The sequence below is a fragment of the Talpa europaea genome (genome assembly GCF_964194135.1).
Source record: "Talpa europaea genome assembly, chromosome: 3".
Taxonomy (NCBI): domain Eukaryota; kingdom Metazoa; phylum Chordata; class Mammalia; order Eulipotyphla; family Talpidae; genus Talpa; species Talpa europaea.
The window spans coordinates 41,767,103-41,788,168 of record NC_140069.1 but is presented as its reverse complement, the minus strand read 5'-3'; the positions used below and the strand labels follow the sequence as shown (position 1 = coordinate 41,788,168).

Here is a 21,066-nt window from a genome sequence, read left to right as displayed (position 1 = left end):
ACATTGATTCAGGATTTGAAAATGGGCTCTGCCACTTATACCCACTGTGTAACGATCAAATTAAGATGAACATTTGGCCTCAGTTTTCTCATCTTTAAAATATGGTACTTAGTTCACAGAATGATTATGAAAATTTAATGACAAACCTAAAAGCACAGCAACTGTTGTGATCATCTTTGCTCCCTCCCTTAAAGTCTGGGAGACTATTGAGTAAAATCAGTTTTCTTGTGTACTACACTTTTTGCAAATTTCTACATAAATGGTCTGGTAGCTTCACCTTAAACTTTTTTTTTTTTTCCCACCTTAAACTTTTGTATGAATACTTAGAGTTCTTTTTTTGAGTAATCTGTTCCAATGTGTGGGGTAATTGATTATTAGGAAGCCAAAATTTGCTTCTCTTTAACTTCTTAATTCTGTCATCTTGAGTAGTTTGATCTGAGCCTTACCTAATCTTTGTAATCTAACTTCCGATATTAGACATTAAAAAAAGAAAGGTCCCCTGCAGTCTGTTTATTCTAGGCTAAGTGCTGTACCTCCTATTTTGTGCATTTCATACCCCTTTCTTTCTTACAGTTATTGACAGTTTCTTTGATTCTGAAATTTGGTGCACAGTACTGATGATAAATCTCAGGCAAATTCTGACTAATAAACATGGTGGGTCTGGTCTGAGTTTAAGGTTAAGGCCTTTCCCAAGGACATTCAGCTAGTAAAAATAGAGGCAGGTTTCGTATTTAGGACTGTCTTACATTAAAACCTTGCAATTGAGCTAGTAGCCCGGTCTTTAAAAAACGAGCCCCTTTTCACTTGAAACATTTTTATGAACTCCACATCATTGGTTATGCTTTAATTTTTACTTACGGAGAAAATAGCTAATATTTTCAACGAAATAAATGGCTTTAAATGAATTTAAAGCTTTATACCTAAGCACTTGAAAAGTCATAGTACATTATTAACTTATAAGTAGTGATTGGCATATTTGGGTTTGTGGAACTATGTTACTTCCCCAGATTCTTTTTTTTTTTTTTTTTTAAAAAGATTGTTTGTTTGTTTGTTTATTTATACAAGCACTGGGTACAGTCAGAAGCGCGGAAGGGTGAGAGAATTCACCAGAGCCAGAGCGGGGAGCAGAGCAGGCAGAAGGACCGAAGCACACTGCTGAGGGGAGCAGCGGGCGGCAGGAGAGGTCTGCGTGCCCTGTGGGACCCTCCTCTGGTGGCTGGGGAGCAGCCGGGGATCGAACCGGAGCTGCAGAGGCTGCGGGCAGCTTCGCAAACCCAGCGCTCAACTGCTGTGCCACCAGGGAGGCCCTTCCCCAGATTCTTAAGCCTGTCTGTAGTAAACAACTCTAAATAATGTCTTCTTGCCATATAATGTTAAAGCTGGTGTGTGGAGTCCTTAAAAATGCTAAGATACTATGATATGAAGGTAAAACCGTAATAGTGTTTTTTATTCAAATTTTTAATAGAATGTTAGAAAGTAGAACTGAAAAGAGGGTAAAAATTGTGCTTTTTTTTCGTTTTATTGGGGTTTGTGGGATAATTCAAATTGAAAGAAAACTAAATTCTAGGAAATAAAATAGGGGGGAAAGGTGTCATTAATAAGTTGCTCTGATAATGTAAAAATTTCAAATTCTTGTGTTACTGATTCACAACCAAAATACAAATTTCAGCCAAAAAGGTTGATAAGAATTTAAGATTAGAAATTAAGTTGTTAGGAGTAAAAATGCCTAAATTGTTTACAAAGTATGTTCACAATTTTTTTTTTTTTTTTTAAATCAAAGCACGACAGAGGTTAGTACCACTTTTATTGTTTCTCTGAGCTCCTGGAATGTTGATTTTTCTGAATCCAGGTTTTTAAATTTCTATAAGTTACACTAGCAAGTTACACCATTGTAATAACTTTACTATGTATATATATTCTGTTTGTGCATACAAACAAATTCATGTTGACTCTAAAGATTTTGAAACAAAAAGGAAGGTAAAAATTAGCAATAAAACCATGTAGTTATTAAGGGCATTGATATGGTTGTCCCAATTAAGTTTTTAATTGATTCTGAGATACTCAGCACCTTCTCTCAAAAAGAAGAAACACACGAGTTCTGCTGGATGACAGATTCCTGATACTGAATTCTGAAAGGAATTTCTCTAGTACAGTTTTATTGCATAGTTGACACCAAGTAGTGTAACAGTATTTTCTGGTAAATGGAAAAGATTTTGTAATTGATTTTTTTTTATTTTTATTTATGCATACAAGAACTGGGGTGTAGCCCAGGGGTGGGGGGAGTGAGGGGAATAGAACAGAGTGGGGAATAGAACAGGCAGATCTGCTGAAATACACTGCTGAGGGTGAGGCAGGAAAGGTCTGCTGCACCATGTGGGGTTAGCGCCTTGCCTGGGGGGGGATCTAACTCATGCTACAGTTGCTGGCAATAGGTTGGTAGTGCTTAGACTTAACGCCTTGTGCCGCCAGGAGGCCGCTAGAATTGATTTTTATTTCATAAAAATTCTGATTATTTGGTAACGATAATCTTTGTAGATGATTGAATTTTTCTAAATGCCATATAAATATTTAGATATAAAATATTATTTAATCAAGAGATATAATTTAAGTTCCTTAAATGTAAAAATTCCTTTATCTCCTCTGTACTTGTCATGGGAAGACAGCTTTGCAGCACGGAAATTTTTATTAATCCTTACAAGTAGAGGTGAAATCGCTTTAAGCTTTATGTTTTCCATTTATGTAATTGCCCTTTTTTTTTTTTTTTTTTTTTTTAGAGGCATGCTTTATTTATTTATTTTATTTGTTTGTTTGTTTTTGTTTATACATGCACTGGGTACAGTCAGAAGCGTGGGAGGGTGAGAGAATTCACCAGAGCCAGAGCGGGGAGCAGAGCAGGCAGAAGGACCGAAGGACACTGCTGAGGGGAGCAGCGGGCGGCAGGAGAGGTCTGCGCGCCATGTGGGACCCTCCTCCAGTGGCCTGGGAGCAGCCGGGGATCGAACCGGCGCTGCAGAGGCTGCGCGCAGCTTCGTAACCCAGCACTCAACCGCTGCGCCACCGGGGAGGCCCCTATGTAATTGCCTTTTGACTGAGAGCATGTAATTTGGGCATCTAGAAAACAGTTTTGAGAAAAGGACGGTCAAACATAATATACTAAGGTCTCTTAAGTGATGTTTGAAGTAATGAATTAGTCTCATTACTGTAAATTCTTTAATTAGAATTATCTACTGTTTAGCACTTGATGACCTGTGTTTTGGGTGAGAATTGATATTTGGCATTACCTTCAGACATTGTAGGATCCCAAAAAGTTTTCTAGATTATTTTTTTTAATAAGCTTTTTTACAGTTTTGAAAATCGGCATTTTGATTGAGTTTCCAATATTTTGACCATTCCATATAAGCTTTTTATAATCAAATGTTGTAAAATATATTTTAAAATCATGGGAACTTACGACATTTGTAAAGGAGGCAAGGATTTTGAACTCAGTTCTGCCACTAAAGCCTTGAGTGTATCCCACAAATGCTTCTCCAGTGAAAGCTTCCTAATTCTGAAATCTTAAAAGCTGTACTTAACATCTTGGCAACAACACCTGATACTTAATTGACAGCAAGACCAGCTACTTCTTATTTCTACCTGTTTCCTTAAATATGAACAACTGTATGTTTTGTTGGAGAGAGATATTTCAATTATAGAATGCAACCCTAGACCCGCTAGGAGTGTTGTAGTTATGACTGCTGTGAAATCTGAAAGTTTCTGCATTCTCTGTCTTCAGATAATTGATTTATGGACCTTGATTAGTTTTCTTTCTCTTAGAGCAGAACATCTGGAATTCCCTTTTCAGGCTTCCTTTTGGTTAATTGTTATGAAAGATGAACAGAAAATGAAAATATTCAGTAATTTTTCTCTAGAAATTGTTGCATTCAGGTATTAAATGGTAGTTTGAATGTCTGATCCTTACTTTGAAAAATAACCAATAATAATTATGGTATGTAAAATATACTAATGCTTAAGAATCTTACATATTTAACTATAGTCATTGATTTACAACACTTTGTTTTAGGGGTATGTGTTCACACCTCTGTAAATGTAAATTATCACACCACCCTCACTGCAAAAACCCCAATGTTCCACCCTAGTTCTTTGAGCCCTACTCCAGCTTTGCTCCCACCCTCCCTTATTGGTTGTCTGTTCTATAGTCAGATTTCTAGGGTTTGGTTTGTTTTTGTTTTTTTCAGTTCCTTTGCTTTTTTTCGTATGGAATTGTAAATATTAATCTTACTAATATTAATATTAATCTAATAGTAGGCAACTATAAGGTAGTGGGAATATTTTTCCATCTTTTATCTCCGTTGTATTTGCTCTGCCTAGTGTTTCTTTTTAAGAAAAAAAAGTTTTATTTATGCATATGAGAACTGGGGTGTAGGCCAGAGAAGAAGGGCGTGGGGATTCACAAGAGACAGTGGGGAGCAGAACAGGCAGATCTACTGAAATACACTGCTGAGGGGAGCAGCGGGCAAGACAGGAGAGGTCTGCTGTGCCAAGTGGTTTTGCTCCCTGACCGGCTGGGAATCGAACCCGCTGCGTCACCAGGGAGGCCCACTAAGAGTTTTTTATAAAACTGACTTTTATTGGCGTGGCATTAATATTCTGGGGTGACCAGTCTTATCTCTCCAGAAAAAATTAGGTCATAAAATGCTACTTTTTGAGACTCCAAACAATATAGCTTTCTACTTCCTAATACATTTTTACTCAAATCCCCCAAGAAACTAAGCAACATGTCAGATGATGTTGATATTGATTGATAAGAGTCCTTTACTTGGAATATGTTCACACTAGCATGGCTGTGAGGTAAAAGCTTAACCAGTACATGATAAATGTTAAAAGGAGATATACGGCAAAGTGGGTACCTAAATGCTCAAACGAGTTGGGGAAAGCTTCATAGTGAAGGCGGTAATGAAAGAGCTGGGTCTTGCATAGGAGTTTGACAGGAGACAGAAAGGTATTGACTGACTACCGGTGGCAAGAAATCGGAGTAAGTGGATAAGAGCAAAGGAGTTGTGTAATAGGGAGGGGACGTTGGGTCTCTAAATTAGGGTTATCTTTGTTTGACATGGCAAATGTAAATTTTATTTTATAGTCTCCAAGGTAATGAGAGATTTTTAACCAGAGTTTAAGTCTGTTTATTTGTCTTTAATACAAAAATATTTGGAGGGTGTTGTTCATGGGTTGGAGTGGAGAGGGACCTGGAGGGACCTGTTAGGGCCTGGTCCATGCAGAAATAACAGCCTTCTTTGAATAGTGCAAAGAAGAAACAGTGGGCCTACTCAGTATGACAGGGCAGTCAATGAAGGAGTGAAGGGAAACTACTATTTAAGTTTCTAGACTACTACAGGAACTATCAAGGGTGCTTTTATATAATATATTGGCTACTCTCCACTGAGGGGTGGGGGGAAGCTCCCATCACAATGAATGAAGAGGGAAAAAAAATGATGCCTATTTATGAAAACAAAAGATGTAACTTGATGCTGGTATAAATTTATATGGAAATTGAGTAGATCTTATTATCTCAAGACTTTTTATAAAGTGGGGGTGTTTAGTTATTTCTAATAGCTCAGTTGCTCATGTCCTCTAATTTCATTCTTTTCAAGAATATTTGTTTTTAGAAATATTGGATCTCTCTGTATTCCCTCATGTTTGGAATTTTGAGAACTAGAGGCAAAATAATTGGCATGAGCTTCCCAACATAGTCGTCTTTAGCACTTAATAGGAAGGTGCTGTATGCTACTACTTACTAGATGATTTGGAAGGGTAGCTAGCTCACTGGTTCAAGTGAAATGTATAACCACAAGCATCAAGATTAACTACTATAGGGAAAGTTTGTGGAATGGGATAAATATTGCTACTGCTTTCCTTCTAAAGAAGGTAGTTATGATTGTTAAACAATTTGTTTGGCGGAGACTGAGACTTAACACCATTCTTTTAAATATCATTTGCAAAATACATTGCTTAGTAAACAGATTTTTTCAAGCCATGAATAAGATGCCTTTTAAAAAAACATGATTAATCAGTATTATATAAAAATGGGAATTCTGAGGAGGAGATTGCTTCAAATTAGATAGGCAAAAATGTGTTAACTGATGTGATAACTGATAGTAAGTACACTTTTTAGAGGTAAGGCTTATTTTTGTTCATTTGGTAAAACCTTCAGGTATCACTTAAATAATTTTAAGAGTGTACTTTTGCATTCTCATTTTCAGATTTGCAAATTGTACTGTTTTTTGATTGCTCATGTGCCAGGGCTATAGGTTTGATGTAATACAGTTAGGTAATAAACAGTGTAGTACTCTGCCACTAGCTTACTTTAGTTTCTTCATAAAGTTGAGCCTAAGAATATTCCTATTGTTAATGTACTGAAATTAAATGAGGCAGCATATAGAAAAGGACTTGCTGCTGCTTGATGTATAATCTTTTTTTGGTATGGATTTTGGATGGGCAGGGGTCTATTGTTTCCTGTTCACTGGGAGAAAGATATTTGTAAAAATAAGGAAATCGTGTGTGTCTTATCTTTTCATGCTTGTCATTTGAATGGTATTGCATAGCACACATATACCTGTAACCATTTAGAAAAATATTTATCTTCTGAAACAAATGTTTTAATATTAATGGCTCTTCAAAAAGGGCATTTAGTGTTTGCTTCGGCAGCACATATACTAAAATCAAAAAGGGCATTTAGCTCTTCCAGAGCCTTCGTCCTTTTTGCTAAGTTTTAACATTTCTCTAAGAAGGTCACAAAAGCAGGTATAGTAGAGTTTATTGTTTAATCCTATAATTTTAGAGGAAAAGGTGATGGCCAAGAGTTACTGCTCTTGCTTCCTAGTGAAGCAAAGTTCATTCCTGTGTCGAGTGAGTGGTTGGTTGTCTGGCTTCTGTACCATTGATATGGCTTCTGTCGTATCAATAAAATATAGCAGTGATACGATATATTGATTCCTACATTAAGCCTGCTATTTGTGAAAGCTTACTGTCAGCCTAACCTGAAAGAGCCTCACCTATTTTGAAATGTTACTGATGGCAAGAGCCAAGTGTTTGGTGCCTTTCAAACAAGGTTTAGTATCTGTAGCATGGATATGATTTTGTTTTTAAGAGGAAACATTGTATAACAAAAGAAGAGTAAGTTTGCCATTTATTAAGAGTTTAGGGTAAGGTGTTTTAAGTGTCCATGTAGCATTAAAGATCACAAATTAAATTCTAATAATTAAATAATTGGTGTCAGAGACAGGAAATGTCTATTTTAAGAACTAGCTAAGAGGAAAGCTGTAAGCAAATGACTAAAGAATGTTATGTAAATAGAAACCCCCTGGATTTACAAACCGACTTTGCTGAATTTCAAGACTGTACACTTCAGAATAATAACTTTAAAAAGATGTTGAGAAACCCAGTAAATTTGTTTGGATAAATTGTAAATTTTTATTTTTGATTGTTAAAATTATTTAGTGTTTCAAAGGAAAACAGGGCCAGTAAATATCAGTGTTTAATGAAATTTCATTATTAGTAGTTACTTATTCAATTTATAGATATCTTTTAGTGTAATAATACACAAAAAAACTGAGACAGTATTCTTCAAATACCATTTATTACAACTGAAATTTAATAATATAAGAAAAATCAGAATATTCAAACCAATATTTAATATATGTTGGAAAGCCGTTTGTCATACATTGTGATGAATACAGGACAAAATAAAACCTAACAATATCAGTACTCTTTTTTTTCCCCCAAAGATTTATTTATGCATACAAGAACTGGGGTGCAAGCCAGAGATAAGGGCGGTGAGAGGATTCACAAAGACAGAATGGGGAACAGAACTGGTTGGTTTACTGAAATACACTGCTGAGGGGAGCAGAGGGCCAGTCAGGAGAAGTCTGCTGTGCCACGTGGGTCACCTCTGTGGCTGGGCATCGAATTCTGTGCTTCAGTGGTTGGCAATAGCTTGATAGCACTGTCTTTAACCCCTGCGCCACCAGGGAGGCCCCAGTATCACTATTCTTGAAGAACTTTTAAGGACTCTAATTGCTGCTTTTCACATAAACTACTTGTTCATTTTCCTGATTTCCAACCCGTTTACTCTAGTCAATAAAATAACTTTGCATTCTACTATTCTACCCTAACAGAGAAAAGGAAACCGAATGTCCTTGAATGCCGATATATACTGACTGTCTTTTTAAGTACCCAAACGTGCTTCTAGAACCCTACAATCTTATAAAATGGATCATTCCTTCTCTTTGTGGCATACCATTTTAGTGACTTCCCTTCAGCATTCAAATGTGTTTATAATTTTTACTGTTAAACACAATAAAATTCTTTTCTTTTTCACTTCTTTTACAGCCAGATTTCTCAAAAAATTATACTGTAAATTCATCATCTTTCTTTTGCAACACAAGTCACTCATTCTTTGTACTTGGCTCACTGATCAGCCAATATCATTGTCACTAAGATCACCAGTGACTTCCCAGGTGCTCAGTCTTTATTCAATGAAATGAAAGCAATGCATATTTCAGTTCTCATCTTAATTCTTGGAGGACTTGCCAAAGTACTGCTTGAAGTAACTTTTCCTTGAAAGTCTATATCCTTCCCTAGTTCAAAATGCTAAGATTGCTCAGTATACTTGATCAAAGGTTTTTCCTCATTGTCTCATCTGTTCAGTCCCATTGCATTATTTTTTTTTTTTTTTAATTTTCTAGAGGCATGTCTTATTTATTTATTTATTATTTGTTTGTTTGTTTGGTTTATACATGCACTGGGTTCAGTCAGAAGCGTGGGAGGGTGAGAGAATTCACCAGAGCCAGAGCGGGGAGCAGAGCAGGCAGAAGGACCGAAGTACACTGCTGAGGGGAGCAGCGGGCGGCAGGAGAGGTCTGCGCACCATGTGGGACCCTCCTCCGGTGGCCGGGGAGCAGCCGGGGATCGAACCGGCTGCAGAGGCTGCAGGCAGCTTCGCAACCCAGCGCTCAACCGCTGCGCCACCGGGGAGGCCCCCCATTGCATTATTTATCATATCTATTCTGACAACTTAGACATTTTAATATCCACGTCAGATCTATAACCTTTGGTACTAACTTTGTCCACGTGGAAGCTTAAATTAAAAAAATAATAATAATTAAAATTTTGAGCATTTGCTATATGCCAGGCAGTAGCAAAGCACTTTTAATCATCTCATAGGATCCTTAAACTCTTTATCTACTTTTATAATAAAATGGTCTTCAATCTTTAGCAAGCATCTGGAACACCTAGAAGGTTTATTAAAATACAGATTAGTGGGCCCTACCTCCCAAGTTCTGATTCAGTAGATTAGGGATAGGACCCCAGAATTTACTTCTAGCAAGCTCTCAGATGATATCAGTATTCTTTTTGGTCTTGGAAAACACTTTGAGGATACTACATTAGAGAAACAAAATAACCTTTATAAATGTCATGCAGCTGTAAAGTGTAAAGCAGGAATTTGAACCAAGACAAGATCTAGATCTTACTCTCTTAGCCCAGCTCCTACCCTCCCACCTCAAACATATTATACTGCCTTTTTTTAGGTACATCAGTCTCAGTATGTTTGTAACTAAACTTCCTAAATATCTTCTTCCCTCTAAATCTGGTTTTCATCCAGGGTTCCTTAGCTGCCATTATTACTATAAGGCTAGAAACTTAACTCATTACCATCAAACACCTCCCCCCTCCCCCATTCAGTCTGTCACCAAGTACTATCAGTTCTTCCCACACACCAAGACTAGTTTATATAAAGGCAGATGAAATAATGAGCTGTATAAAAATCCTTTTACCACATTTTAGAATAAAGGCCAAAATCCTGACCATGGCTTACAAGGCTCTCTATATGACCCAACCCTCATGCCCACTTGAGGATCATTTTCAGTTACTCTTTCTCTGAATCATTATGCAATTTGGTAAATTCTACTGGATTCTTAGTACTTTAGTACCAGTACCAGATCAGTTCAGTGATTTTGCTAAACTGTACTATACTCGCCATGCTGGGTAATATTCTCCTATATGAATATGCCACAGTTTATTTGCTCACCCCAAGTATTTTACTAATAAATATCTGCTTATGTAAAAGAGGAAATTTTGTTTTGATTTTTTGCTTTTGTTTTACAACTATTAAGGAATCCAGAGATGTACAGGATGGTGGTCCCAAAGGTGAATCTTTAATGGGAGGGTAGAGGAGAGATTGTTCATCAAAAGTGGCATTTTAAAAAAATCACAGATTTTTAATGTAATTGAGAGAGTAGAGTAGGTAGTATCAGTTAAGTGGTACTAGATCCATAAACAGGAACCTGAATATCATGACACATTGTATTAATAAAAACATTACGGAGTTTAAATTTTATACTACAAACTGGTGAGCCATTGAAGATTTTAAGAAAAGGAGCATGTTAAGATTTTTTTTTTTTAGGGAGGTGACTGGCAATTGTTGGGAACACTGTATTTTAGAAGCAAGGAGATCAAGACTTTCAGTGGTTTTACTAACTAATCCAGGACAGTAGTAAATGCCTCAGTTTAACAGTGTTAGAGAAGTAGAAGGGATGGAACCAGAGAAAGGAAATTTAGAGCTTGGAACTAAAAATATTCATCTCATTAGTACAGCTTTTTCTTTTATGCTCTTTCTATCCTTTCCATATTTCAAGATTAACTGAGGAATTACCTCTTAAATTATTTTATCTAGTAATTTCCACTTCTGAACCACACAGAAATAGTCATGTTGTATATCTCTAGTACTTAGTACTAGTAGTAGCAACTATCTTTTGTGTGCCAGGCATTATAATTGTAATACTTACATGATTTAATTAAATTTCTAAATCAAATATACCATATCGATATATGCATAGGCAGAAACTCAAAGGCACCTGGTCATAGACAGTAACAGATGGAGCTCAAGCACTGTATTCATCTTGACTCTTAACACTCATTCCTATTCTGTACACTTCATGCTGTTGTGTGCACTTGTTTTTATGGTTGAAAACATGTCTTATGCTTCTATGCCTCACAGTGTTAAGCACATGTAAGGTATCCAATACTTAAGATATCTTTTTCTATTCAGTCTGCATAAAAATCAGTTCCGAGAAGGAGATTGTGTTTTGAATGATGGCTATGGTATGGTTGTAAATAACAAACTGTTCTACATCTCCTTTTCAGATCTGGATGGTGCTCTACTCTCAGGGCCAGATTGTGATAGAAATGTGAATGCAAATTTATTGACTGAAGCCAGCTCTGGTCAGGATGGAGGTGATGCTGGTAAGTACGGTAGGAATTAAGTAAGAATATATTTAAAAGGATTTGAGGATTGGGAAGTGTTTGTGTGCTTACGTTTATTAAGGACCTGCTACAGTTTCTTTCCTGTGGAGGAGAGTGTTATATGTAAATGTTTTAAATCTGTAGTAGGTATGTTTTTGACAGTTGGAAGCTTGGTAAAATATAATGGATAGTGTTTCTTATTTAAGGGAACCTTTTATTTAGAGGTTTTTAAACTCTTAAAGCACCTAAGTTAATAGTTTGGCTTCCTGCTAGAGTGCAGATGGAATATGAATGGTAATTGTGAATGATTGATTAATGTATGTAAATTAGCTTTAGTGTAAAATAGTATAGTTATTGATGACTATAAAACATTAATTCTAACAAGTACTATGTATCAACTGTACTTGGGGTGGGGAAGCTTTGCTGCACAATAAAAAAAAAAAAACGAATAAAATCAAATGACCTGTAATATTCCAGAGACTAATACACATGTATTATGAGTAAATTAGAGAAAGGGAGGTAACTCTCTTTCATAGAAGAATGCTAAGAATGATTCATTTAGAAAAATACCTATTTTGAAACCTCCACGGGAATTCATTCGTGATCACCAGTATTGCTGTTAATCCCACGATAGTTGGTCAGAGGGTTGTAATAACATCTTTACTTGATCTCAGTGTACTACCCCACAAGTTCCAGTTAAAAAGAGGGGGAAGACACCTTTCCAATAAATTTGAGTTCTGCTGAACATTGCCATAACCAAGTAATTAAATTAAACTTAGTACTAGTAATAAAAGAAACTGAAATAGCATGCCTACTGACATGATGCATGAATTGGGCACATTCCATCACTTAAGCATTATAGTATTTTCATATAGATTTAACCAGTCCAGACTCAAAATGTTAAAGCCATGAAGGAACAGAAGAATCACTAAACTCAAGGAGACCACAGTGTCATTGAACCAGATTCAATGCACAGTGTCATTCTTGATTATATGGAGGGTCAAAAAAAAAAAAAAAGAATGTGAAGGCATTTTGGGAAATTGGTGAATGTGTATAGTATGAGTTAAATGATAGTCTAACAATATTTAATTTTTTGGATGTGATAAAAGTAATATTTAGTTGAGGTTATGTAGAAGAAAGTTTTATGAGGAACATTATATTTAAGGCTGACATGATTTAAGTACTCAAGTTTCCAAATGGTGCATAAAAGTTTATAGTATACTTGGCCAGAAAGCCTATGTGGCAAAACATTTGTTGAAGATGCATAAAGGAATGTAGATGTTCATTGGTTGAATTTCTGTAGTTTTGAAATTGGGAGAGGTACTCTTTGAAATTGCTTTCAGGGGCTTCTGAATATGGTATACACAATTCAAACCTAAATCATAATCTCAAAAAAATTGCCATAATGTGGTTTCTCATGACAACTGAAAATAATTTACAAACATTGCTGAAATTAGTTTACAGTTGAGATGGGTTGAGTTTTGAATACTTTGTTCACTTACACAGAAAATGGCTAATAACCCAAGAATTTCAGTTCCATTTGGCGTTCTTGGTTTAGAAATCTGGTTCAATGAAATTCAATGGATTTCATTGTAAAAATTTTAAATGTACACATAAAATATTTCCAGCGTATAGCAATCCATATAATTTATCTCATTCTCAAAAGAAGCAAATCCTTGATCTAAAGTCATTCCTCTTTAGGGGACATTTTAATCCATTAGGATTTTTGCAACTAAGATCAGCCTTTGTCTTTGGATTTTTATTTCAAAAACATTGCTTTCTTCTTAGTTTGTCCTTATGGGATAATATAACCAGAGTATATTACTAAATAGCAAGCACAGTTTTGAAGTAGATATTTAATGACCTTTAATGGTCTTTCAGTGTATTGACTTTCAAAGGCAATACCTTTGTTCAGACTGCTTTTGTACTTGATCCAAGTAATCTTTATAGGATATAAGAATTTGGAAAGATGAGACGTTAGGAAGAGGCTATATTAATTTTCAAAGTATCATTTTGTATTCAAGGTATGGTATGGTGTCTCTGTATCATAGATTTTTTTGTAATTTTACTATAGGTTTCATAGAGAAACATGGAATTTCAAATGGAAATCTAATTTTGTATGTAAATTATCAATTCATAAATTATTTTAGGACTATTCTGTCTTCATTCTGTGTAGTAATAGTTGGGGATATCAAGCATATCTAACATGATTTCTGATATTAGTTTTACCAAGTATTTTGAGCAGGCAAAAAAATACATACATATTAACATTTGCTAGATGTCTTTATTCAGCAAATAATTGAAGAATGCATGTTTTGGACACTAAAAATAAAAAGGTGAGTAATAATAGGCATAGTCCTTGTTCTTTTGCAGTTTAACTCTACTTTGCTGATTTGGACAAGAAATATGCATTACACAGTTCAGTCTTTATTTAGGAATGTGTGAAACTTAAAATTGATAGATCCACTTTCATAGGCTCCCCTCCCCTCCCCAGTTTCCCACAGATATGGTGTCTTGCCTTAGGTTTTTGAAAACATTCCCTGAAGAGCATTATAGTTAAATTATATAGTAAGATTTTACAGGATTTTTTTTGACATTAAAAAAAAGTGTATGAAAGTATTCTAACTACAAAACAATTTTCATTAATAGTCATGAAGTGCAGTTTTTAAGTATCCTAGAAAACTTTCTGCTTGTTGGGCACGTTAATGCTTTCTCTAAAGAGATTTTAAGTTCTTTAATTTTTTTAAAAAGGGAGTGTGACTGGTAAATAAACAAAAAATAATAGAAAATCCATTTTGGAAAGTACCCTTTTATAAAATTCATGGGTGTCTAACAGAGGAAAATGAATAAATTGCTACCCAGTTATGTGTATATTCTGGAAAGGACTGTTTGGGTGCCATCTTACCATGGAGGAACATCACAGATGAGCATGGTTGGAATGAAGTAATCAAGGGAGTCTTTGGAAACACCTGCAAAATCAGATAAAGCTTTATAGGGCATAGGAAATCTTTGGCACTATATGGTCATACTGCCGTAAATATCCCTGATCTTCTCTGAAAGTTTCTGGTTTTTACTGTGAGTGAGATGGGTACTCATTGCAGACCTTTCCACACAGTAGTGCTGTACTCTGACTTAATGTTTTATAATAATCTCTGATTACTACTTGAAGCATTGAGATGAAACTCTAGGAAGGCAGAGGTAAGAAGTGTGAAACTAAGGCATGACTATTGAAAATTCAGAGGCAAGAGTTGATTTTGATGGTTGATTATGTCAGTGTGGCAGTAGCTTTGGGGAGGATTCTGGATATGTTCATATTACCAATGGATCCCTAGATTCATCCCAAAATGGATGACTATTTAAGGTAGAAGTAAATCTAGAAGAGATAAATCCTATTTTATCTGGTTTGAAGATGTTCAGTCACAAATACCCTAATATGGGTATCTGCTGTTCTGATTCTGCCTTCTGAGTTTTCTTTTATTTCATGGTATAGTTACAAGTTGTAAGAAGTTTTGATGAACTCCAACAGGACATTCAGTAACCTTGCCCTAATTTTTCTTACAAAACAAACAAGTTGTCTAATAAAACAAGAACTTTAAATGTGTAATTTTCGTTTGGATCTTTCATACTTAGTACATGTTCATGTGCTGATTATTAAAGCAAGATTATGTTACTGTATTGGGCATAGTAAGAAGGCTATCTTATTCTACACCTGTGCTTTTTCAGAATGATAGGCTCAAATGATACTTGGGAATAGCAACTTTTAAGGAAGTTTTGTTTTGAATATGTTTGAAACACAGTATTGAAAGGGGTAATTTCATTTGTCTTCCATGCACAATCAAATGTCACTTTACTGAATTTTTCCCCTATAACTGAATTATGTTGTAAGAAACAGATCTTTATTACTATCATTACTTCAAAATCACTTTTCAATTACATTAGGTACTTCACATGATTTCAAGTATAGCCTGATGCCTGGCACATCAAGCGATTTCAAGTATGGATTGATACCAGGTACTTCAAGTGATTTCAAGTATGGATTGGTACCAGGTGCTTCGAATGATTTCAAGTATGGATTATTGCCTGAATCTTGGCCAAAACAAGATACTTGGGAAAATGGCAAGTATTAGTCAACTAAACAACTACAAACTTCTCAAAGAATTTTTAGCAATTTAAAGCTTCCACATTCAGGGTTTTTAAAAAGTTATATAGTACTACTAGCCTTGTAATAACCCCTGCTCTCAGGGCTTTTGACAGCACATTTTCTGTTTAATATATAATAAAATAATTGCTTTTTTGTGTGTGTGTTTTTTCAATTCTCAAGGTGAATCATCTCTAATCATGAACAAGTTAAAATGTCCTCATTGTAGCTATGTAGCCAAATACAGACGAACACTAAAAAGACATTTGCTCATTCACACGGGAGTCCGATCATTTAGCTGTGATATTTGTGGAAAGCTGTTTACTCGCAGAGAACATGTAAAAAGACATTCCCTGGTGAGTAACTTTAAACTGATATTTGAGATAAGCTATATTTGTTAGTGAATGTCAAGATGTTTTTAACAATGTTACCTGTAAATTCAAGGACAGCCGATGATTAAATATATTGCTTTAAACAAAGAATATAATTTAACAGAGAATTGATGCTGAGCTTGATACAGAACAGCAGTGGTAATTTCACTATTAAATGGGTGGTTTGGTTTTGATGCACTTTATTTCCTACTCTATCCTTATACTGGATTTTTCCCCCCTCCAACTAGGTGCATAAAAAGGATAAAAAATACAAATGTATGGTGTGTAAGAAGATCTTCATGTTAGCAGCCAGTGTTGGAATAAGACATGGATCTCGACGCTATGGTGTTTGTGTAGACTGTGCAGATAAATCACAACCAGGAGGGCAAGAAGGTGTAGATCAGGGACAGGATACAGATTTCCCTCGGGATGAAGAATATGAGGAGAATGAAGTGGGAGAAGCTGATGAAGAGTTGGTTGATGATGGAGAAGATCAGAATGATCCATCTCGATGGGATGAATCAGGAGATGTTTGTATGTCTCTAGATGATTAACTGACCTACTATACTCCTCAAGGATGCTGCATTTGGACATATGAATCGACAATTTGAATTGTTGAACTTGAAGGCTTGCAAAATATGGTACATGCTGGATGGTAGTTATGTTGCTGTGAAAACTGTAGGGTCAAAGCCTTATAGCAAAAAATTTTTTTTATATTTGCACAGGACTGTACAGCATACAACCTTGTGGTTGGATTACATAGAGTCCCCACATCTTCAGTCAGTTATCAAAGTAAAAATATTTTTTATTTATAGGATATACAGTAACTTAACTATTAGGGTCCTATAAAACATAGTACCTGTCCTTAAAGAACTTCCATTCATGTGCCACTTTAGCATGAATGAAGAAAATCCATTTATGAGAGTACAGTGACAGTCGACCCAATCACTCTATCAAACCACACAGACTAGTTTGTACTAGTAGAGTTTTGTTTCTATTTTTATTTTTATTAATTTTATTTTTTTTAATACAGATTTTCAGTGAGGGGCTTTTTCAACCCCATTGGTTCTACTTTTCTGTATTTTCGATTTAATTTGCTACATAACTTAAACCAAGTCTCTTCTAGTCTTAGATATTTCTCAGTTTCGTGCTAATGGGCATGCTTATAAGAACTGGAGAGGTAATTTATTGGTATGAACTAACTGACTTCCTCCATTCCCCCTTTCCTTTTTGACATGAATTTTACTACTTCACAAAATGAAGAATGACGTTGCAAAGTTACCATGGCGAAGTTGACAAATACCACTAAAATGATTATGATTTAGAAGTAACTTTCTCCTGCTGCTCTAATCTGATAAATGGTTACTATATGACCTTTCCTACATGGTATTTGGTTTTGGGTATCTGTTACTTTGGCACTATTCTTGTTTGCCTCTTTATTTTTTGCCAGTGTACTATACCTCAGTCCTATTTGAAAAGACAGAAATCTAATCAGAAGAAAAGTCATAGAAACAATAGTAAAATGATTTGTTTTATAATTTATCCTCCATGTCCAGTTTGGTTAGCTTTGTTATGCAAAATAAGTGAAATATCAGGTTTTTACTCCTGTGCCCTTTTTATCATTAAAATTAACACAAAAAGTGCATTCTCTTTTGTTTCATACTTACTGGGATATTGAGTGTTTTGAAATTATGATAATTTATTTTCCAATTCATTAAAGTCACTATACTTCTGGTAGTCAGCATGATTCAACAATCTGCAAAAATCTTACAAATAAAATATTGTGAGAAGCTTTACAATTTATTCTATTAACTAAATTCTTCAGGGTACAAGGGGTGATGTACTAAATTGAAAATGTCAGATTTTATGTAGTGTAATGACAGATGAATTAGCTGATTGTTGAACTTAGAGCAACATTTCATGTAATAATAACATGCACGTTTATCAGGAACATATTGTATATTATATAAGATTGAGGAACTTCATATTTTCAGCTTTCTTTTAAGTAAAATTGAGTTATTTTCCTATTTTTATATCAGGTAACTAAATTATACTAGTCGTGTGGAAAAAAATTGCAGAGTACTCTTTAAGGACCTAATTCTTTTGGTGCTCCATCTGATCAAAGTTGAAAAGTTTAAGAGACAAGTGTTCTCATTGTCTCTGAATTTCATTAGAATAATGGTGTAATGTTAGACATTGATGTTTCAGCTTGGATAAATCAAAGATAAGTTACAGTTACATGGTTAGATGCATCTTTGGTCATCTAAACTTTACTGTAGTTTTCTACATAACTTTAAAACAAATATGAAGTTTTGGTTTGATTTTGTTTAAGACTGAAGAGTACATCTTATTCTGAATGTTCTAGACAAATGAGTAAAATGTAATTCTGGTAGGGTCCAAAGTAGAAGTTAGCTGGGCAAAGATACTATGAAAAAGTTATTTTAAACTTAAAATGTTCTGCTTTGTGAATATGTAAGTATAGTATAAAGATTTCGTCATCCCATTTATCCCCCTCCTTTAAAATAAACCATAGTTTACAATTGGTAGATCTGTCTATATATAAATATATATTAAAGAGAAAAGATATATATCTGAAAAATCACCTAAATCTGCTTTATTAGACTACAGTCACTTATTGCATAGAAACTGGACTTGGCTTTACATTCTTAATGTGCTTTTCCTTTTCTTCAAGATATGAACTTACTCTCTTTAAACTGAATTTTCTTTTACTACTTAAATGATTTATGTATATCTGGTAAATTATGACCAAATTTTTGTTAGAATGCATACAGTTAATTGAAATACACACTTGGTACACTACGGGATTGTTGTGCTTTTGTTTTGGTCTTAGTTGGAAGCAAGGTTTGATGTAGATGGCTTGTTACTGTTAATTTAAAATATTCTATTAATTGTCCGTTACCTTTTATGTTGTGTTGTGACAGATTTGGCTATATTTTTAGTCAACTGAAATATACTTTAAAAGTTTGTTTTTAGAAAGGTAATCCAAAGGAAAAATGTTTATACTCTTGAAAATATATTAGCCTCAGCCTATATGAAAACTTCTTCTTTAAAGTAAACATTTTACCAGAAACAGAATTGACAGATTTTTCTACTTGCTGACTGCCTAACTTATTTTGTTTCATGATCTCCAAGGGACTGCCTTTTCCCTTTTAGATCTTTTTAAAAGATAGTTTTAGTACTAAGGTATACTACTGGACGTTTCTATTTTTTTAAGTATATTCTTTTTCTGACTTACAGTACAATTTCAGGAAGTTGATAGATACTAAGAACTTATGATTGGTCTCAGAGAGGTAACAATGGAGTATTCATAATTTTGTCTGTGGAGCCTTGGCAGAATTATGTGTTACACAGTCGCTGAATTTTTCTCTTGTAACTTATATTTTAAATGAGAAGTATTTTAGAGCTTTTAATTTTAATGAAGGGGAAGAGAATAAGCTGTTTCCTATTTACTCTGTAGTAACACACCCTCTCATATAAGTCAAGATAATGTATTGTTTTCTTAGGATTCTCAGAGACAGTTACTTCCATATGGTCCCACTTTGTCATAGTTATTTTCCCTTGTTTTTCATATGAAAAATACTGGCTACTTAGTAAAACTTCACTAAATTTTGTCACCCAAAGCAATTCAGAGGTAAAAGGGAGGGAGAGACTGAACAGTAATGTGTGCAGCTTTCAAATTTGCAGGGGATACACTAACTGGTTTGGGTAGAGCCATCCTGATGGAGAAGAGGAAGATGAATGAGTTAAGTGAGGTAAAGCGCTTAGAACACTGGTACATAATAGAGGCATAATAGATCTTAGTTAATACATGTGCACCTAGAGGAAAAGAAGAAATGAGAATTGGAAATCCAGGAGAAAATAGGAAGTGAAAGCGTCAGGGCTTAGACATTTATATTAATACAATAGAGTGTAAAAGCCCTGAAGATGACTGGATTTCTGTAATGAAAGTGTAATAAAAATAGGCTTAAAAAATCACAAGCTGTATTTTTAGGATCTTTCCAACACAGCATGAAGAGATTTATTTTTCTGAACAATGAATTCCTAAAATAACAAATTTTTTTGAGTGCCTACATGTACGATTGCATTTCACATTATCTTATCGATTCCCCTCCAAGGTTAGGTGCTATTATCTCCATCTTCTAGATGAGTAAAGGCTCCAAGAAATTTGCCTAATTTAACTTGCCTAGTGTAACATGCTAAGTGGTAGAGCTGGGTTTTGACCAGATCTGATTCTGACACTCAAGTTCTTTTTTAAAATTGCTGCCTCATTAAGCAACTTTTGTATTTCAGCTCTTTAGAGGAGTCTATGGAGACTTTTTCCCTATAAAACAGCTGTGTTAGGAATTTGAGGGTCTAATCCTCCCCCAGATAAGTATCCTTATGTCACTTGACTATAAGATATCCAAGCTCAGTGTAGCACATGCTTTTTATTGGCAGTGGCATTTTCCTTTTTTAAAGGATGGTTTTTAACTGAAATAGATTTGAACCCCAATTTTTGTGCCGTTCAGTCACCCAGATCCTTAAACTTAACTATGGTACATAATATACATGCTTAGAAACTGACAGGTGTTTTTTCTTAGTCACTTTAGGATTTAAAATGGAAAGTTTTTTTCCTGCTGTATCCCTGCTTTCAAATGAAGTTGAAGAATTCTAGTTTAAAATGTGTTTGGGATAAGCACACTTTAAAAGATGTTTTCTAGTTCTGAATTTTATGACATCGGGTACTTAAATTTGGAGTACACTGGCTATTGAGAACAAAATTTTGGGTTCAGAGGGATGGTTTGAGGCCATTATGAAATGGGAGAATCAGCATTTTAAACACTGTAAACATAAAAGAACACTTTCTTCTGCCTGCTGTTTGTAAAAGCTCTTTGGAAAGATCTTTTACGAAGACCAATTTTTAATGTAATTTACCTACCTAGTATAAGTGTCCTACGACATGTATGTAAACTTCCAAAAATGTTTTGTCTGTGTATTTAGAAAATACACAAGAATATCAACCCTAAAAATATAAACTTGTGAGCACTAAACTGCTTCTGGCTTTGTGAATTTTGTTGACTGACATTTAATTCAGGATTCTTTGCATTAAAAGTGTACTAATTCAGATTAATTGGGGTGAGGGGGATATCTTTGTATTCTTTGACTTATGTATAATTCAGATATCTACTTAAGGTTTACAAGTTTGAACTATAGAATATTATAAGGGTTTTTGATTTGTATGTTTTTATATGAAGTGCA

At 34.8% G+C, this 21,066-nt stretch overlaps 1 protein-coding gene across 3 annotated transcripts in view; it reads left to right on the top strand.

The window, feature by feature from the left end:
* ZBTB10 (zinc finger and BTB domain containing 10) overlaps positions 1–16,361 on the top strand; it is a gene marked incomplete at both ends in the record, with an annotated part of 30,849 nt that extends 14,488 nt beyond the window's left edge. For 2 of the 3 annotated variants that reach the window (XM_084230898.1, XM_084230896.1), the window contains 4 exons: positions 11,200–11,298; positions 15,238–15,414; positions 15,620–15,792; positions 16,056–16,361. In XM_084230898.1, the coding sequence (XP_084087024.1) occupies positions 11,200–11,298; positions 15,238–15,414; positions 15,620–15,792; positions 16,056–16,361 (755 nt within the window). The remainder of the gene's footprint in view (positions 1–11,199; positions 11,299–15,237; positions 15,415–15,619; positions 15,793–16,055) is intronic. The other variant, XM_084230897.1, reaches the window with a different exon arrangement.
* Between the last annotated feature and the right edge of the window lie 4,705 nt (positions 16,362–21,066).